This window comes from Beta vulgaris, chromosome 9, assembly GCF_026745355.1.
Source record: "Beta vulgaris subsp. vulgaris cultivar EL10 chromosome 9, EL10.2, whole genome shotgun sequence".
Lineage (NCBI taxonomy): Eukaryota > Viridiplantae > Streptophyta > Magnoliopsida > Caryophyllales > Amaranthaceae > Beta > Beta vulgaris.
Genome location: NC_079210.1, coordinates 34,735,874 through 34,755,535, shown reverse-complemented (window position 1 = coordinate 34,755,535; position 19,662 = coordinate 34,735,874). Strand labels below are relative to the sequence as shown.

The window sequence follows — 19,662 nt, the reverse complement described above, 5'->3', positions numbered from 1 at the left end:
TACCAGATGCGATTTCCTCCCCCGCGACTTCGGTGATTATGTCATCAGCTAGACACAACATAATCGTTGAATGAGCCTTCTCCTGTAAAGTGGTCATCTCAGCGGTAACTGAATATGTTGACTTCTTTGTCGACGATGCCCACAACCCCTGTTGTTTCAGTAAAGCCCGCATCTTGATCTGCCATAGACTGAAATTGTTTCTCCCATAAAATTTATCAATTTTCACATTCATCCCAGACATCTTTCTCACCCAGATCGAACAAATAATGAACGCAGAAAAGCAATATACAGATTTACGTGGTTCACCAACGGAGTGTTGGCTATGTACACGTGCAGAGAGGGGGAATAATTTCATTGAGATGAGGAAAATCCATATTATAGATGTAATTAATAACTAATTTGTAGTCTAAATAAACTAGGTTTAAAACCTATTAATATCCCGGCTAAGAAAACGCGTTTACGCGTCAAAATAGCTCCCGCCCGATCGGGTCGGGGCCGATCGAGCGGCCTATTTTCCAAAACCCTAGATGTACTCGGGCCCGATTGGGCGACCCTCGCTCGGTCGTACTTTGGTACCAACGCTAGATTGGGTGAACCCGCCCGATCCCATTAGGTGCCCTGCAATTAGCCCTGCCGAGCTTCTTCAACCCTGCCCGATCCCATTGGGTGGCCCTGCGAGCATCTCCCTTAACGAATATTACCAGATTTAAGGCATAATTCCTATAATTAGGAACCAAAAAAACTTAGGAATTAAGCAGTATAACTCAGTTAAGAGTGAGGCAGTATTTTGCTGAAACTTTGTCAAAATGTGTTCAATCAAAAAATAGTGCTCAACTACGAGGCATTAGTCATATTTGTTGTTATTGTTTGGAGGATAATAGACTACCAATGGATTTGGAAGTGTGATACAAAATTTGAGGTATAGTAAATTTTAGAGGACTTAGCACAAACATTAATAGTCATTAACAAAATGAATACAAAAATTTGAACATATAGAAGCATAATTCCCATACCCGATCCACTTTTCTATAGATTCAATAAATTGGTTCTAAGAACTAACAACCGAAGATGTGCGCGAAACAAGAATATTATCCTTACATTTATAGTATTGCGAAACAAATTAAATTTTGTAAGGAAATTTTAGTATCTTTGACAAAAAAAAAACATGTGAAAATACAAAGGTAATACATTACATAGACGGGAATAACCGAAATAACTCGATAGGCATAATATTGCACTAAAACATTTAGCTGAAAACAAACACGCCCATTTAAACACCTATAATTGGATTTCATCGTCATGACATTTCCTAGAAATCTTTCCACAACTAGAGAATTGCACCTTTCCTTTTCTTGAATGAATTATTGTTGCATCAATTTTTGATACAAGAATCTTGTTCATCAGTTTTTTTGCACCATCTTGAAACTTAGCACAATCACCTTTACGATTAACCAAAATCATAATAGCTTGAACTAACATCTCTAATAACATAGTTCTTATTATACCCCACTAGTTCAATCAAATCTTCGTGAGTTAATGGTAATCTTCCCGCAATTTCCAAGATCGCAAAACATAGCCAGTACTCACATCTTCTTTTCTTGCAATTATGTCCCTCCATTCACAAAGCATTGCAATAACTTTGAGTTATTTGGCATCCAAATTAGCATCCGATAACCCATACAAGTTGAGATAAGAAATCTCATAGTTAAACAATTCCTTGTCATACAACTGAGTGCATACTTCATGACTTTTGAAATAAACCTCGCCCACTGGATTATCAAATTCATATTCATTTTGCGCGTTTTTAGAAGTTATCTTGTTGAACATCATATCATATATATAACGGAGATAGTGTGTATCATACCGGGCATTGTTGTTAAAATCCCGATCTGGATCTTACGATTCTACGATTTTACGATCCTTGAGGACCTCACCGATCCTGATCCTACGTAGGATCTTAATTTTGTACGATCTTTCGATCCTGCCCAACCACAAAAAATCACATGGTAGGATCTTAACATGATTCTACGATCCTACAACTCTACGATCCGATCCTACCGTATAAAAATCATAAGGTACTTTCACATATTATATTTCTCCTATTAGAATTTGGTTGCATGTTACTTCAATATTATAGTATTGAAAAACTATCATCATTCGCTAATTAAAAAATTCATTATTAATATGTCAAAATTTTTAACATGAGGTTCTCACCATATTTTAGTATAATTATCTCTATTTCACCGAATTGTAGGATCTTACGATACTACATTCCGATCCCACCGATTCGATTCTACCAACCCCTACGATCCAAAGTAGGATCCCGATCCTGATAACATTGATACCGGGCATACTTGATCATGTCACAAGGCGAAAGGCGTATTCTCCAATCTGAAAGTTTGATACACTTTATCTGCCGTCACACCAAAGTAATACTTTAGAAGAAAATTGAGCGCATTTCTCTCTAATTTCATCATCCTTGAAGCTTGCATAGTATCAAAAAGATTGCACACGTAAATACCAAAATCCCTTTGAAGCCAAGTACATCTTAGTTGCTCCATGCGTAACTTTCCTTTTACTCGGATCTTCAAAAAATTCACCTAGGTGACCTCCTTCGTGTTCCCTCAATTTCAAGGTATCAAACACAAAATCCTCCGTTCGAGCAGAAACTTGCATCAAGAAAGTTATTCCTTGGAAAGAATAGTAAACATTATGCTCTAAATTAACAGAAAACTCGCTCGACTGAGTGAACTTGGTAGCCAAGTAACACAAATCATCGACCGTTTTGATAAACTTGAAGGGCATGGATTCAATTAGAGCAGGTTTACTAGGACACACGGGTGCACCGAAGGACTTGAACGCGAACTCAAAAAAGTCGAAGGTCGTGGTCGGGTGGATGGGTCTTGAGTCGTATTTGGGGAGTCGGGTGAGTGTAAGGGGTGTTGGTATTATCTATGTGAAAGTTGTACTGGTTTTGTGGTTTCGGCAATGAAGGAATATGGTATGGAATTGCCATATTTTTTCTTTTGGTGAGGGAAAAACGGTGTCTTTGTGTGTTTTTTGCTTTGCAATAAAATTAAATGTATAGGGTATGATCAGTTGGGTATTTATAGGGAGGAATGATAAATGTCTAACAGTTGAAAATTTGCCAAACATCTAACATCTATGTGGCAGCACGTAAATGACACACATGTCACGATAATGTTTAATTTGTCCAAAAAAACAAATTACTTTTTGCAATTTTAAACTTGTATATCTCAAAAAAAAATCAAAAAAAATACTAATATTCATATATTTTTATTCTCTACAAATAGACATCCATTTTGATATAATTTCATCATATTTTTATTTTACCCTTCTCTATCTATTATTTAGATATGTAAAAAAAAATACGAACACTATATCTGTTTATACACAAACACTATTTGTTTTAGTGATGGCCATTGGTGCAGGTTGGGCGGGCAGGATCGTGGGCCGTAGTGGGCTGGGCTGAGATTTCACGATCCAGGACCGGACCGTGAAATTCATGGGTTGGGCGGGCTGGTCCGCGGGATGAAAAATCTTGGTCCACACTGATCTGTTACCGGTTTTCACGGTTCGGGAAGCAATTCTGGTGGTTCGTGGGTCTAGTGAGCTGGACCGGGCTAGCGGGCCGGCACGAGAATTTTTGTTTTGCAAAATTATTTAATCATTAAAATTATTCATTATTGTTACATAAAATCTTTAAAAATGAATTAAAATATATACAATTATTAATATTAATGAATAATTTCATTATTTTAAAATTTGATTGAATTATAATATATGCAATTTGATTAAAATATATACAATTTGATTAAAATATACACAATTTGGTTCAATATTTACTTAGATTGGGCTGGTCCATTTCATGGACCGGGCTGAACCCGTTTCGTGGTCCGAGCTGGCGGTTTTAGTGGCGGGCTTTAGTGGTCTGGGCTCAATAAATCTAGCCCATGACCCGCCCACCAATTTCACCGTTCGAGCAGGGCTGGACCAGGCTTTTTGCGAGCCTAACCCACACGACCCACGAGGTGGACTAGGCTGAATGGGTTGGATTGGTCCGCACTGTTGGCCATCTCTAATTTGTATACACAAGCAACATATTTTGATACACAAACAATATATATTGTGTGCACAAACTAGAGATGGCCAACAGCGCGGGCCAATCCACCCAAGCCCACCTTATGGGCCGTGTGGGCCGGGTCGATAAAAAGCCCGGTCCAGCCTAACTCAAACCGTGAAATTGGTGGATGGGTCGTGGGCCAGATTTCTTGAGCCCACCCCCACTAGAACCTGCTACTAAAACCGCCCTGCCCGTACCACGAAACCGGTCCAGCCTGGACCATGAACATCCAAGTAAATAATGAACCAAATTGTGTATATTTAATCAAATTGTATATATTTTAATCAAATTTCACATATTATAATTTAATCAAAGTTTAAAATAATGAAATTATTCATTAATATTAATAATTGTATATATTTTAATAAATTTAAAATTATGTAATAATTATGAACAATTTCAATGATTAAATAATGTTTTTAAAAAAAAATTCATGCCGGCCCGCCAGTCCAGTCCAGCCCACTAGACCCACGAACCGCGAAAACCGGTAACAGACTGGTGTGGGCCAAGAATATTCAGCCCGCGGACTAGCCGTCCAACCCATGAATTTCACGGTCCGGTCCTGGGTCGTGAAATCTCAACCCAGCCTGCTACGGCCCACGGTCCGGCCCATCCAGCCCGCACTAGTGGCCATCACTAGCACAAACAACATATAGTGTTTCTGTATAAACAAATGTGTTTGAGAGAATAATACGAACACTATCTGTTTATACACAAACAATATTTTTTTTTATGCACAAACAACATATAGTGTTTCTATATAAACAGATAGTGTTTGTATTATAATGGTTAGAGAAGCATAAAATAAAAATATGATGAAATTATATCAAGATGGATGTCTATTTGTAGAGAATAAAAATATATGAACATTGATATATATATATATATATATATATATATATATATATAATATATATAATATATATATATTAAACATATGTTTTGAGATATACAAGTTTAAAAAATGGAAAAGTACTTTATTTTGGACAAACAATATGATGACATGTGTGCCCCTTGTGTGATGCCACATGGATGTTATATGTTTCTAAATATCTAACTATTAGGCATTTATCATTACTCATTTCGAGTTGAAGTTGATTTAGACTTTCTAAAGATTAGGTAACTTTCGCCCTAACACCCATTCAACTTTCGCTATATTAGCGAGGTTATGAGCCTAGCTTACTCATTCAACTTTCGTTTGGTTCATTGAGAGGAAAGGAAAAGGGTATGAGAAAGGGTTATAAGAGGAACAGAAAGGATTTTCCTTTGATCAAAAATGTTGTTTGGTTTGGAACATCAAAGAAAATGAAAAATTATTATTATTTAATTCAATAATAATAATAGATAATAATAAATAGTAATAAAAATAAATAATAATGATAAATATTAATAAAATAATTATAATAATAAATAAAATATAAAATAATAAAATAATTGTAATAATAATAATAATAATAAATAATATAATAATGATAAATAATAATAATAAATAGTATAATAATAATAAATATAAATAATAATTTAATAATAATAGTAAATAATAATTATTATTATAATAATATTTATTATTATGATAAAAAATAGGGATATTCCATTTAGTACCATTGAATTTTTGGCTTTTTCATTTGGTACTACTGTTATTTTAAAATTCCACATGATACCACTCTAATTTAATATTAATCTTTATCATACCATTTTTTAAGTAAAATGTTAGTTAATGGTTGAATAAGAATACAATTTTGTTTGGGTTTGCATGTTTCTATTTGTAGTTGCAAAAATTTAATAAATTAAGATTTTAGGGTGTCGTTTTAACCCTTAAAGCTCTTTTTTTCAGTCAAAATTTTCATAAAAATGATCGTAATATTATATGTCTTTTTATTGTCAAATATGACCTCAACTTTGACATTAAAGACTAAAACGATTACTAAAACCTTAACGCAAATTAAAACATGTAAATGGAAATAAAAGTCTAGCCTATTCTAACTTAAATTAACACTTTACTTAGTTGAATATTATGGTGGTACCATGTAGAATATCTGAAAAATAATGATACCAGATGGAAAAGCCAAAAGTACAATGGTACCAAATGGAATATCCCTAAAAAATAATATAAGAATAATAATACATAACATAATAATAACAACACCAACAACAAGAAGAAGTCGATCATCATTACCTATTCCTTTTCGATGGAAGGTAATAACATTTCAGTCGATTTTATTTTGCTTAACATTAATTAATTCTACAAGGTATGGTTTTAAATTGTATGGTTCAAATAAAACACTAAAGGATTTATACTCACCATAGACACGTAGCAATTTATTAGCATCATGGTGAGTTGTGACGATAGATTAAACAAATAGCCTAGAACCAAATTTTATCTCACTACATCACCTTTAATTTGTCTATTAATAGCATCAACAAGTCTGTATTCTATCAAGAATATGCTATTTTGACTAATTTTCGAAGTCCATTGTACTATCTAAAGTTTCAAGTTTGAAGCGTTTTGGTAAAAGTGTCAAATTGGTGTTAATGATTACAATTTTGAGTCAAAATTTTTCTTGCTCGAAAAAAAAATATATTTAATTATTAGATATTTAAATGTGAAATTAAGAAATTGGTAAACTTCAGTTTTAAGTAAACTTACGAATATATTCCACACATTTATATTCCAAAATTTAGATATTTAACAATTAAATATCTAGTCAATTTCTCTTTGATGTAGGTTTGTCTTTTACTTCTGAAAAAAGTATAACTCAACAAAAGCATTTTGAGTATAAGAAAATAATTGATATAGGTTGTTTTTTTTCTTAAGCCTTAGACTGAGCTCTATCCGAAGCAGCCTAAAAAGTTATTAATCTTATCAATCTAAAAAATGTAGGGTTTTTTTACGGGAACTCATGTAGTTGAAAATGAGCCGAAATGCCAAACAAATAACACTAGTAAATTTTCAATTTGACATGGGAACAACATCGTATGACACATCTTCAATGAATAAATTCACCAAAACCCTCTTGAGTCTTGACAACGGCTTGTATCTCAAAAACTTGGATCTCAACTAAAAAACCTTTCTGGATCTCACTTGTAAAGGAACCAAGATAGAATTTGGCGCACAAGATATCAAATCCATGATTATGAAGTATTTATATTCTCTTTTCTTTCTTATAAAGTAAAGATTCAAAATTTTGATATATCTTTCCTTTTCTTTGGCCTCTATGCAGGCACAAGAGGCGTCATGAGCCAGGGAATTTCATGTGGATACATAGGCAAATGCACCATAGAAGCTTGCGAGAAAATATGTGAGAAGGCCGTAGGAAGATGCGTCTCAGCTAGTAATTGTTGCTGTCTTGGTGCTCAGCAGTTTCTTATGAAATGGTTGGATCATACCCACTTTTTTAAGCTACAGAAACATCAATGAAATTCATCTCTCCCCTCTCAATAAAGCTGGAGTTTGTTCTTGTCATTTACATTAAACGCTATACATACATTTGCAGTAAACTTATGAGCGTTGCTGGATGCGACAAAACATTTCCTATGTTGTTGATCATAACTTGCCATTTCAACCTTATTAGCCTCGTGAATCGTAACCTTAGGTGTTGTTTGGTTGGAAGCTATTTCCCTTGGAAATACAAATTCCTAGGAAATGCATTATGGGTGTTGTGTTTGGTTGGAGGGAAATAGGAAAAGCATAGGAAATACAAATTCTAAGGGAGATAGAATTTCCCATGAAACATGGGAAATCACTCACCAAGCCCCCCTGGTGAGTAATTTCCAAGGAAATGAAATTTTTTACGGTGTCAACCAAACAATTTTGTCTAATTCTTAGGGAATTAACAAGGGAAAGAATTTCCCATGAAATGTAAATTCCCATGGGAAATTACTTCCCATGTGAACCAAACAAGACCTTAAAGTAAGCTCCATTGTCCCCTGAAAATAGTAGATCTTGAACAAGCATTTACAACCTGGAATCAAAACCACTCCGACTACTCGGAGCTCAAAGACATAACCCCGAAAAAGTTTATAATTAGGAGTAAAGAGTAGGAAAAATTGTCAAGAATAAGTTAACTTTTAAGTCATCCGCTACAAACAAGTCAATCTTTTGATTATCGTTAAATAAGTCAACCTTTCATACCAATCTATTTTTGACAAGTCATTGCTTGTTGTTAACTTATTTAACCGCTTAAATATGATATGTGTAATGGAGAGAGAAAAAATGAAATTATAAATTACAAAAATAAAAAAAGTCATATTATCTGTAATATGACTTATTTAAAATTGATAAGTACTAAAGGTACACTTATTCAGGAAATAATCAAAAAATGACTTATTTTTAGCTGACGGGATAAAGGTTGACTTATATTAACAATTTATCGATTTATATAAATCTATCTCTAAAAAGAACTAATATAAACCCGGTGCACAATAATTAGTGTGCATCTAATAGATGTTGTGTAGGTTGTAATGATTACAACTTCTACTATTTTGTCTTTCTCTCTCCTCGGATTTCCTTGTCTTTTCAATTTCTCTCACCATACTGCTTCATTTTCTCTCTCTTCAAGTTCTTACTCTGTTTTTCAGTTTTTGTGATATAGTTGATTGTAGAATTGAACCTGTTATTGAAGTCAGTTTCGATATATTGTGTTTGTGTGTGGCATAGTGTGTTTCTCTATGTTATCGTATGTTGTGATTGTGTTTCTTTGTGTCATAGTGTGTTTCTTTGTGATATACAGTGTATTTCTTTCTGATATAGTGTATCTGTTTGTGATATAGTGTTGTTTCTGTGTATTATAGTTGATTGTACAATTGAACCTGTTATATAAGATTATATTTCGATTTCGATATAATATGTTTGTATGTCATATAGTGTGTTTCTATGTGCTATACCCTTTTTTTTTTTGCAAGAGCTATAGTGTTTATTTGTGATAGTGTTTCTTTGTGTTATGGTATATTTGTTTGTGAAATAGTGTATCTCTCTCTTATATAGTGTATCTGTTTGTAATATAGTGGGTTTCTGTGTATTGTAGTAGTGTGTGTCTCGATTCACGTCGAGAGCCTGGTGCACACTAATTTTATTGTGAACCAGATCTCCAACTTACTTGTGTAGAAATGACACGAGCTCAAGCAATTCAAGTCTAGAATTCAAAGATGGGCCTCTAATCCATCTAGGGGTGTAAGTTATTTGGTTAGAAACCGAAAATTGAACCAAACCAAACCGGAATAATAATTTGGTTTGCTTTTTTTTTTTCAAAATTCGATTTGATTTTGATTGAAAATTTTTCATTTTTTCGATTTTCGGTTTGGTCCGATTTTTATTTTGAAAAACCGAAGAAACCAAACCAAACCAAACTTTGCCCATCTTGCATTTTCTTTACCTTTTTTCATTATTTTCGTTAATTTTGATCGATTATATTAAGTCTAGTACTTCAATTTTAAGCTTTAGTTGTGATTTGAAGTCATTCTTTTCTGTTTGATGATTTGAAACTTGGATAATTTTCGTATTATTTGTAAGATTTGGAAAACAATTTTTTGAATCATAAAAGAAATTCGATTTTTCGGTTTGGTTTGGTTTTGGTTTTGTAATTTCAATTTGGTTTAGTTTGATTTGGGATAAATTGTGGTTTGGATTTGGACTTGAAATGTGAAAACCGAATTTATTTCAATTTGGTTCGGTTTTGCCCTAAAACCAAACCGAAAATCGAACATACACCCCTAAATGCATCGCCCTTAAATCTATTTCTTTATTCGAATTTCACCTGTTGCCATATTTATTGGAGAGAGGAAAAAAAGACAGGATCATGTTATTGGAGAGAGATAGAGAGAAAGAAAAAGCAAAAATAAAAGGTGTCGCAAACAATTGATTATTTCCCTTTTAAGAAAGTGTTTGCGAAAAAAAAGGAGGAAGTAATAATATTCTCATCAAGATCAGAATGGGCATCAGCTCAACTAACCAGCATGTCGTAGGTATCAAATGTGCATAAAATAAGAGATTCGTAAGAGAACAAGCTTCTCATAAGTTGCGGATTTTGTAGAGGGGAAAACGAGTAGAAGTGAATGTAGTCATTACTCATTACCGTTGTAACTTTACTAGAACATCAGTTTTAGATACAGAAGAGACGAAACAATGGATTAAGCCCTTGAACAGAACTACAAAATCAAATATTCGCTGGCTCCAAAAAGTCTAGGACTACTTAGATATAAAGTAAGGCTGATCATTGTCCTCAAACATAACCTGTCATCTGGATGTTTTTGTATGTGTCGCATCATCTCTTTTTGTGCCAGAATTAGGAAAGCAAGCAGAATTTGGTTTTTTCAGACGGATAGTGGGTAACTATCTAATAAAAGATTTATATCAAATAAGCTGGCTCTTTCCACCTTATCAGCAAGTTGATCATTACGACAATACCTTGGTGATTAGGGCGGCAATGAGTTGAGATAGCTCGTAAGCTACTCGAACTCGATTCGGTCAAAGCTCGAGCTCGAACTCGACTCGACAGGTTAACAAGTCGAGTCGAGCAACTCAATGCTCGACTCGAGAAACTCGAAAAAAAATTATATATATATATATATATATATATATATAGTATATATAATTATATATATATATATATATATATAATATATATATTATTATATATATATATATATGTATACATATACATACTTTTTTTAAAGAAATTTTAACTTTTTTTTTCCTATAAAAATACTTGTACTTTTCTTTAAAAAAAACATGAAAAAAAGTTTATAAAATGACCAAAAGGCAAAGTGAATAATTTCTCCTATAAAAAATAGAACTATATCAAAGGATGAGATTTGGTATTTCTTGTTCATACAAAATCTTCAAAGAATGCATATAGGTAGTTGGAAGTTGGAACTGAATTCGAGCTGGAACAAAGTTCGAGTTCGATCTTTAACCGAGTTCGAGTCTAAAACGAGTTCGAGTCTAAAACGAGTTCGAGTTTAGGTTTCGAGTTCAAGTTCGAGCTTGAAAATTTGAAACTCGCAAATTTTCGAGTCGAATCGAGTTTGGGTATGAATTTTCGAATTCGAGTCGAGTTTAGTCAAACTCGAGCTAGACTTGCATCATTGCCACCCCTATTGGTGATAACCAAGATCAGTACTACTCTGACATATAAAATGTGAACATCACAAAACCTCTTTACATGTTACTTCTGCTTAGGGCATGCTTGGATGAAGATTGAGTCATGAGTGGAGCTGGTGGTAAACAGAATAAAGCAGTGAAGGAGCAATGTGGAATTATTACATCCATTCGAAAATGGGGGTTATGTTTCCCACATCTCTCCTTCCTCCTCACAACACCCCTACCTCCATCCCCTCTCACCAAAAGGAGGAAGGCTGATGAGCCGTAAGCCTTGGATACGAATACTTCTTTGGTTCTCATAAGCTTCACTTACTTTTGCTCGCCTAAGATCTCTAAATCAATTTTTAAAGGCTTCACTCGCCTAAAACTAAGGATTTAGGAAGGTATGAGGGTAGATTTGATCAGCTCCACTCACTAATTAATCTCTCTCAAATTAATCTTCCTCCAGGGTCATCTTAAACTGGTTGGGACTTGAGAGCCTATGTTAATTTTTGATATTAGTCTTTGAAATCAAAATTATTATCCACAATTGTATAATATAAATATTTATTGTCTATAAAATTATCATATAATACTAGTTTTTACAAAAATAAACGTACCTAAAACACAAACAATAAATTTTAAAATTTGAAACCCTCTTAAAGAAGAGGTCATGTGTTGTAGGTCTCTTTATACGTCCTCATAAACGGCCTATCAGTGACTAAACTTAAGGTTTTGAATTTAAGTTCACTTCTTAAACACAAGAAGAAATATGGACAAATACTTCCAATCTCCAACAAGCGAAAACCTCAATTTTCATTGAACATAATCTGGTTTTACAAGCTAACACCTTAAAGGGTATTTATATGAGAAAGTAAAGCACCTAAAGTACAAAAACAAGTAAAGAAAACCAAAGAAACTTCTAAGCTAAGCAAATGAAAATTCCGGCTGGGCACACATAAAAAATCTGAGCTTTCTTGCCATTGGTTGCTTGCAAAGTCACTTGAAACCACTACCCTCCTACACATGAAGAGTGCAACCAACCAATGTGAAAACACTTCAAATGGTTCATAGAAAAACAGCTGCTAAAAGAAAGAAGGTTGCAACGGATGAATCGCTAATTTACACGTATTCAATGAGGAGGTTTCCTCCTTCAGTGTGTAAGCTCCAAAGTTTTCAAGCACATAGGTGTTTAGCCACTTCCGACACCTGCTTGCTCACATACTTTTAGCACTAATTAAGGTTATTAAGCTTACAAATACTGGATTACAAGGGACTATAAATCGCACAATCCGAGTTAACTACCTAACTAATCTAAAAGTTTAAGCTTAACTTTAAATAACACATAATGGGGACTAGTGCTAATTAATTACAAAAAAAAAGCTGATCCTCTTAAAAAATACTTAGAAAATTAAGATTAAGCTAATCAAAACATGGAAGTCAGAAACAAAAAAGACCGAAAGAACCCAACATAAGATGCGAATCCAATACACATCAGCAGGGGAGGTTTCAATGGTCACTTTCATCAGGACAACCCTATATGCCAGCCACATCCTTTGCCTTCAAGAGGGGTGAAAAGGTCAAAAAACCAATTACCGAAAGTGTCTAGGCTCAATCGAAATCAACCATATAGCACGAGCAAAACCTTCTCTCCAGAGTGACATATTTGCATGCTAAAGATTTCAACAAAACCATAGAGTGCATTTGTATTTTAGGAGACAGAGAGAAAAGAGAAAACATCAGCAGACCAAACTTTAAGAAAGGTGAAAACTTTATGAGTCACGCATTTTACTGAAACATTCTAGTTCTAGCTCCACAATCCAAGAATATCTCGAATGGTGGGTAGAGGAAAAAATGATACATGTAATAAGCTCTACAAACATGAAGTACAGAGAACGATAAGCAGTTACAAAGAAACTATGCAGAACAAAACAATATGTCATTACAGAGTAAGCAACAACTATAAAAGCCAGAGCTTGTCTGTGGTCTGTCCAAGCAATTAGTGGTAGACGGGGAAATAAACCTCAGCTGCAGAAGTAACATGCATTCAACGGACCATGTTAAGGCAGCATAAATAAGCGAACATTCAACAGCGCATACCTAAGTTCTTAGCAAATTAAAATGTGCAAGAGTTGAAGAACAGAACAAAAGGATCAGAGGAAATAGCTACACACTTTAAAAAATGTCACGTAACTGTTAATAGCAATGTACCCCTTCTTCTCCTCCTCCCCTCTAATCCTTCCCTGGCCTTCTGAGTTCTATGACCAAGCTCTGTTAATTTCTTATAAAATAAAGGGCTGATAAGCAAATGATAAAGAAAATGCACCATGTCCAATTGGTTTAATTCTGCCATTATGCAGAGGTCAGCTGATGAAAGCAGATGATCCATTGAGAAAACAAAAATGACTCACCTAAATACTTCGAAACAACAAGCTCAGCATCATGTTCAGCTTGTTTCCGGAGGTTCATGACAAAAACTCTTTGCTTGCTAGTGCATTGAGCTATAACTTACGACTGCAGCTTGTTCTCACAGCTGGAACAACCTAAACAATTTTCATCATATTATAATCCATCTAAGCCAATACTCCCTCTGTATTTTTTTAATTTGCTCAATTGGAATCTTGACTCTATTGAGAATGAAAGAGAATTCTAAATTCTTCTCAATATATTAGAAAAAATCTAGTCATGTGAGTCTTGTTTGCTTCGTCTCAACGAGTATTTTATAAATAGACAATCGTTATATCTTTTACTAATATATGTTCCAATGAAAGATGTTTAAGGTCCAAAAAGTACATTGCAAGAGCGCAAAGTCAAAACAAGCAAACTTGAAAAATACAAAGCGAGTATCGTTTATTACTGGAGTCATGTTCAAAACAAGTTCCTATTTCAAATTAAAGAAGCACACAGGAAGCTTCTTTCTGTGATTTTATTTTTATTTTTTCAATAAAAAAATTAAACAAGTGCTCAATTAAGAAATGTATAAAATGCAATCTTAAGACAACACTCAAGAGTTAAGAGTAGCAACTATCATCAAAATGTGCCAAACAATTGTATCCACATAAGTGTTCAGATCGGAATTTGATCAGTTTTATTTGATAGGGCGATATATTTTTCAATTTCAAGTTTAGATCTAAGTATCGATATTTTAAAATTGAACCAAGATGGGTTTGGCTGGGCATGAAAGACAAACATAATAAGTGGACCTTAAACTCGGATTGATTTTACTTCATTCGGATTTAGAAATCATGTAATTATCTGTATTTGGATACCCTAGAATGATGGGGTGAATTTGGATTTGGAAAATCTGATCTATGCAATATACAATCTTCTACGGATGTTTGGCAATTAGTATCTTGGAAATCATTTAACATGTTGACCAAGACAATCTTAGTTTACAGCTTTCCTAAAGATCTTTCGGACCCACACTAGCAAATCTGCAAAACATTAGTAGAAGCACCATCTGCAATCAAACTTTCAACAACAGAGGAAAAGATATATGTACTATTAAAGCGAATAGCATGGCTCATAGCATATGCCATTTTGGTAAAGGAAAATGTAACTTTAGTAGCTATGTACGAAAAGCTTGACCAAAACTGGCCATAATAGTGTTTTGAGTTGCGATATGAAAATAACATTTCAAATTCATTTAAGAAATATCATTGTATGATTATCAATGTGTATGTTCTACTATGATTTCATGACAGAAAATAAATGTCAAAAATTTTCATAATTTAACAGCAATAGTCAAAAGGAAAATGATATTCATAGCCTTAGGGCTATGTATAAGAAGCTTAAAATAGAAATAAAAATTTGATTCAAGCATTTATTACCTCAAATGATGTGAAATTTTGTCACGAATTCATAAATTGTTTCCATTTTAAGACATGTATTTAATGCTTATATGTAGCCCTAAGGGCTACATATAACATTACCCTAGTCAAAATACCTTATTATTTTAGGGCAAAGAGAATACAATTCATTATAATGTATAGTAAATGTTACTATCTTTTATATATTACATCTGTTACCTACTAATCAATCCATAATAAAATAATTGTTTTAGTTGCTTCAATGACACTATCATCATTTTTATTCACTTTCAAGTTCTTCCATTATTATTGATGTAACTTTAAGTTTTTTTCTCAAGTCTCCTAACAAAAACCTCTCCATCATTTCGAAGATGAGATTATGAACAGCTTGAGAGTTAAGACCAGTTTCAGGGCCAGCAAACTCGGTTTCGTTGGTGTTAGAAGTTTCTCCAGAAAATTCTAAAATGCTCTAAGTACTAGTAACATGATTGGGAAACAAAAAAGTTTATTTAACAAGAATAACTTACAGAATCAACCAAGCCATGTCGTCAGTCCAATGTGCTGCATAATAGCCATTAGGAGCAACATGCACTAAATCACTTCAGTGCCATTTCTAACTTCCTAAATCCATACTTGTACTCCTTAGCACCCTGACCAGAAAAATCAAATTTAACAAAGAGATCCAAACAAAGGGCTTTTTGTTTATACAAAATCATGGGATCCTTCTTACTACCTCAGCTTCATCTAACCAGCATATTGTTGAATAAAAATGAACTTCAATTGTGCCCCATCCTTGATAAGATAGGGAGTTCCGTGTATTAGACAGACAGCGCATACCCATGCTCACAAAGAGGAGCAATCAATGAGTCCAGACTGGCATAGATTGAGTTAGCTTCAGGATGGTCGTGGTCACCATTAGCAAAGATATGCACACTGTTATTGACCTCAACCCAACTATAACCTGGCTTTTTCTTTATGTTCTGTCCCTTCATTGTCAATCTTAAATCTGACACCACTTCATATTGACCAGATGCTCCATAAATATTTGACATCAATACATAACTCCCACAGTGTTCAGGGTCAAGTTCATATATATGCTTAGCAGCAACCTCAGCAAAATAAGGATTCCCATGGAGCCTACATGCTGCTAAGAAAGCCCTCCATATAACAGCATTACTCTCAATAGGCATAGTCAATAACAATTCATAAGCCTCATCAAGCTGCCCCGCCCTACCAAGCATGTCAACCACACACGCGTAATGTTCAATAGTTGGAACCAACCCATATACAGACTCCATCTGAGATAGGTATTCGCGGCCCCTTGTCAGAAAGCCTCCATGACTACAAGCTGACAGAATACCAATAAATGAGATCTCATCAGGTGCAATATTTTCTGAACACATTAAGTCAAACATAGATAGTGCCTCATTGCCAAGACCATGCATGCCAAATCCCATGATCATGATGTTCCATGACGCCACATCTCTTACATCCATCTTGTTAAAAACCCTGTCTGCATACCTCATACTACCACATTTCACATACACATCCATAAGAGCATTGTTTACAAGCAAGTTGTCAAAACCATCAACATTTTTGCTACATCCAAATCCATTAACAATCATATACCTATGGATCTCCTTAACATGCAACAAAGCAGCCAAATGAGAGCAAGCAGGAAGAACTGTTGTTAAGGTAACCAGATCAGGTCTAGCACCCGTGTCTAACATCCTATGAAAAAGATCCAGTGTTCCATGATGATCACCAGATTGTTCATGAACACTTATAAGCGTATTCCATGAGAATAAATCTTTTTCTGCCATCAACTCAAAGATCCTAAAAGCAGCATCAACACATTTGCATTTCCCATACATATCAATTAATGCATTTGATACTGCAACAACCGACTCATAACCCTTCTTTATCACAAAGCAATGGACTGCACATCCGTTATCAACATCTGCACTCATGGCCAAAGCTGATAAAACCCCTGTAGCTGTAAAATTATTAGGCATGACATCATCCTTATACATCCTCCTGAATATATCCAAAGCCATTCTGAATTCCTCAATACGAACATAACCATTAATCATAGCATTCCAAAGCACAACATCCCTCACAATCAACTCATCAAAAACACAATAAGCTTCATCCATAGCCCTAAATTTCAAATAACAGTTAACCAAGGCACTGCCAATGTACACATCCAACCCCAACCCAAACTTAAACAACAAAGCATGAATCTTCTTGACCTCTACAACTTCTGAACAACCCTTAATCGCACAGGGAAAAGTAAACTTGTCTGGCTGTACACCTTGATGCCTCATATACATATAAAGCTGAAAACCTTCTTCATTTAAGCTATTGCCAACATACCCAGAAATTATTGCATTGTAAGTATAGACATTATGAAGATTTTTAGATGTCAGGAAAACCGATAAAGCATAGGGCATGTGATAGCACTTTGAATACATGTTAATGAGGCTCGTAATCGATAAAGGGGAATCCAAAAAATCGTGTTTGAGCATCCATGAATGAAGTTCTTTGCCACTGTACAGGTTCGAATGCCGAGCAAACAATTGTAAAAAGGAAATACATCCAGGAAAGGTGTGAACATTTGGTTCGGAAGGCTGAAGAGATGAAATAGATGCAAACTTCAGGCGGTAAAATGAATGTCTAAAATAAGCAACTGCATCTGAGAACAGAATTTTTTTCCTATGCAGCATAATATTATGCAACAAATTGCATTGTAAGACAGAAGAAAAAAAAGCTTATGCTTATTCCTGCTAATTGTTGTATTTCAAGAAGAAATGAATTGATACAACCCCTAAAATGCAATTCACTTTCAAGAAATCAGAAATTAATCTCCAAAATCTGGAAAGTTTTTGTTGAGCTTACTAATGTTGAAACAGATTAATTGGGAATTCTTGCTAAAACATGTGAAGAATCAAGAATTCAATCTTAAAACTTACAAGTTGCGGATATCGTTGAAATGGTTTAATTTGCCCGTAATCCAAGTAATGAAATGAATATAGAGAGAGTTGTAAATTGAAATTGAGAGTTAGGGTTTAAGACTTGACCTTTTTTTCTCTATTTTAGCGTCCATCTCTTTTTTGTTTGTGCTTTTCTAAATTTTGGCGGGTTATTTTTTTTCCTTATATGTACCCGAAGGAGTTTAGGATTGAAAATTCTATCGTGCACACGGTAAATTTGTCGCATTCAGTAAATTTGTTCTATTTTTTATGACTCAACTAGTTAGTAGGTTCGAGTTATACCATGAATAAGGAAAATTTTCATTCATTAATATTATACTTTAAGATAATAATACTAAGGGGCAATGTTGTTAAAATCGAAATTCTAGTTTGAATCGAAAACAACCTTTAGAATCGAATCGTAGAATCGTAAGATTCTAAAAACATGTATAATCAAGATATTGCACTCACTTCATTGAAGTGAAAGTATTGGGTCAGATTGTCTGACCCATGCTTACTATCAGACGGGCTGAGCCCAAAACTCAAACTAACCATATTTTTTGGAACACATGCGAAGCGACTACAATGGAATTCAATAGGAAAGCCCACACATCTCTGTGGAAAGATGAACGCAAACATAAGAATTCAAGAACTCTAATGCAGCATAAATGACATTGCAACCACGCCAATAAAATATTCCTCTGGAATGAAAGCAAGATATCAGCAGTTGAAAAAGTATTCTCAATAAGTTCCACAGATCACGGATGACACAAGAAACATTCTTTTGATACAGAGAGCACAAAGTACTGACTAGTAGAATATGACCACAAACCTATAAGACCAATCTAGGATGGGGTTCACTCTCATTAATGGTGGCCATCCAGGAGAACAAGGTGAGAACTGCTCTTGGCCTACCTGCAACATGGTAAAGCGTGATAAAGCATCAATCTCCCATCTTTAAATATGTAATTAGAAGGTCATTCACAGGAAGGGCGACATAGATTGTGGTGGTGGTGTTGTTTCTTTCATTTCTTTTGTTTATTGTTTGAGTTGAATGTTTTCAGTTGGTTTTATTTTTCTTTCATTTAGTCGAATTTTTCTTTTCAGTTAGTCGAATTATTCTTTCAGTTCGTTGTTCTATTCTTTCAGTTGGTTGGTTTATCCTTTTTGTTGGTTACTTTATTCTTTCAGTTGGTTATTTTATTCTTTCAGTTGGTTCCTTTATTCTTTCAGGTCGTTCCTTTATTCTTTCAGTTGGTTGTTGGTCAGGCTGGTCCGACCACTTCCATTGTGTCAGACGAGTCTGACACAATACCTTCTCTTCATTGAATATGCTAAAATTATAAGTTAAAAGACCTAAAAATTGGAAAAAATAGTTATTTACCCACTATATTGGCAATAACTAACAATATACATCTCTTATTTTCTTTGTTAGCATGATTTAAACTTGCGAGGTTTTCGCTAGTCAACAAAAATGTATAGAATCGTCTGCAATCGCGAATCGAATCGTCTACCATATATTGAATCGTAAAATCGTAAGATTTTAAGATTTGAATCGCGGTTTTAATAACTTTACTAAGGGGTCGTTTGGTTCAAGATGGAATGAAAAGGGAATGGATACAAACAGAGGAGGGGAATGGTAACAAAGATGGCTACCTT

At 34.3% G+C, this 19,662-nt stretch overlaps 1 protein-coding gene across 12 annotated transcripts; it reads right to left on the bottom strand.

The window, feature by feature from the left end:
• Positions 1-12,014: 12,014 nt before the first annotated feature.
• On the bottom strand, positions 12,015-18,171 carry LOC104903626 (pentatricopeptide repeat-containing protein At3g14730). Of its 12 annotated transcripts, XM_057391763.1 has the most exons (5): positions 15,765-18,171; positions 15,559-15,681; positions 13,634-13,765; positions 13,417-13,503; positions 12,015-13,250 (listed from the first exon to the last, which is right to left on the bottom strand). In XM_057391763.1, the coding sequence occupies exon 1, from the start codon at positions 17,755-17,757 to the stop codon at positions 15,850-15,852; it is 1,908 nt and encodes a 635-aa protein (XP_057247746.1). In that variant the 5' UTR covers positions 17,758-18,171; the 3' UTR covers positions 12,015-13,250; positions 13,417-13,503; positions 13,634-13,765; positions 15,559-15,681; positions 15,765-15,849. The 12 variants fall into 12 exon arrangements, with proteins under 12 accessions (XP_057247746.1, XP_057247742.1, XP_057247743.1 ...); XM_057391759.1 differs by having other exon boundaries at positions 13,417-13,765; XM_057391760.1 differs by having other exon boundaries at positions 12,015-12,895; positions 13,417-13,765.
• Positions 18,172-19,662: the final 1,491 nt, after the last annotated feature.

Coding starts and splice junctions, on each gene's coding strand:
- LOC104903626 (XM_048635995.2), bottom strand. CDS start 17,757: ATGCTGCATAGGAAAAAAATTCTGTTCTCAGATGCAGTTGCTTATTTT.